The 1,242-nt window shown below is 59.7% G+C and overlaps 1 protein-coding gene across 1 annotated transcript in view; it reads right to left on the reverse strand.

Moving 5' to 3' along the window:
- Positions 1-1,242, reverse strand: part of ITPR3 (inositol 1,4,5-trisphosphate receptor type 3) — a 47,217-nt gene that overhangs the window by 38,865 nt on the left and 7,110 nt on the right. The window contains 1 exon segment of the mRNA XM_009638257.2: positions 64-134. Within this exon segment, the coding sequence (XP_009636552.1) occupies positions 64-134 (71 nt within the window).

Raw genomic sequence — 1,242 nt, forward strand, 5'->3', positions numbered from 1 at the left:
AGCGTTGTCCCCGAGGCTGCTCATGGCAGGGATGGAGCTGCCCCAGCCCGGCCCCAGTCTCACCTCGAAACTTCTTGGGCGGGTTATCCAGGTCACCAGCAGCCGGCTCCACCACGCACCGATCATCCACCAGCCTGCCCGGGGACAAAAGCGGGAGCAGGGCGTCAGAGCAAGAACGCGATGACGTCAGGGCCCGAGCGAGCGGAGCAGCTTCGCCACAAACCACAGCACTGCAAGGGCCGACGTACCATCGTCACCTGGCCCAAAGCGACAACATCAAAAGCCGCATCTCCTGTTTCCCACCCATTTGCACTCTGTATTTAGCACGACAACACTCAGCTCCGGGAGCAAGCAGCCGCTCTTGGGCGCTGGTTCCGAACATGCCGTCCCTTGTGTGCCACCACTCGCCATTGCTTTCACGTGTGATTTTCATCCCTGTCCCCTGGGGCAAACAGCAGCAGGTACAAACGGGCAGCAAGGAAACACGATGCTTCATGTCAGGCGCCGTCCCGGAGCCTTTGCTCAGCGACCCGTGCGGGAGGCTCTGACGCCCATGTCCTGCTGGAGCGAATCCTGCCTTGCCCAGCTCCCGGCCGAGCCAGATCCAGCCCCCACCCCCCGGCACGGTGCAGTGCCTGCAGCGTTATTTCACTGTTAATCTGGCAAAAATGCAATGAGTTCAACTTTCATTTAGTGCTTCTCCTCCGGCTGGGAGCTCACCCCACCGGGACACAGAGGGTGCAGCTGCTGCAGATGGAGGTGGCAGGGGCCCACCAAAACCAGTTATTAATTATTATCTGATCAGGAGGCGGTGGCTCTGCCCATCAGATGTGAAGGGCTTTGTGTCTCCTCCCTGCCCACCTCCTTGTTTTCCCAGCATTGAGCAAAATCCTGCAGGTTTGTCCCTGGGTGCCAAGGACTGATTTCAGGATGGACGGGATGTTACTTGTCCAAGTTACTGAGAACAGTGAAGCGTAACCTGGCGTGAGGTTCTGCTCAGCCCCCACAGCGTGGAGGGACGAGCATCGCCCAAGGGGCTCACGGCGCTGGGGCCACCCAGAGCTCATCTCATTTCAAGGGAACTCGGTGCTCCAGCAAGACAGGCTGTACCCGCTCGCCCGCTTTCTCCGGGCCCCTGGGAAGTGATGCACCCAGAGAAACTACACTCCTGCCTTGGGCGAGGAAGTGAGAAGCGTGTCCCCACCTGCGGAGGCTGAATTCAGGCAGCCGGTGAGTTTGTGA

This window comes from Egretta garzetta, unplaced genomic scaffold (genome assembly GCF_000687185.1).
Source record: "Egretta garzetta isolate BGI_Z169 unplaced genomic scaffold, ASM68718v1 scaffold105, whole genome shotgun sequence".
Lineage (NCBI taxonomy): Eukaryota > Metazoa > Chordata > Aves > Pelecaniformes > Ardeidae > Egretta > Egretta garzetta.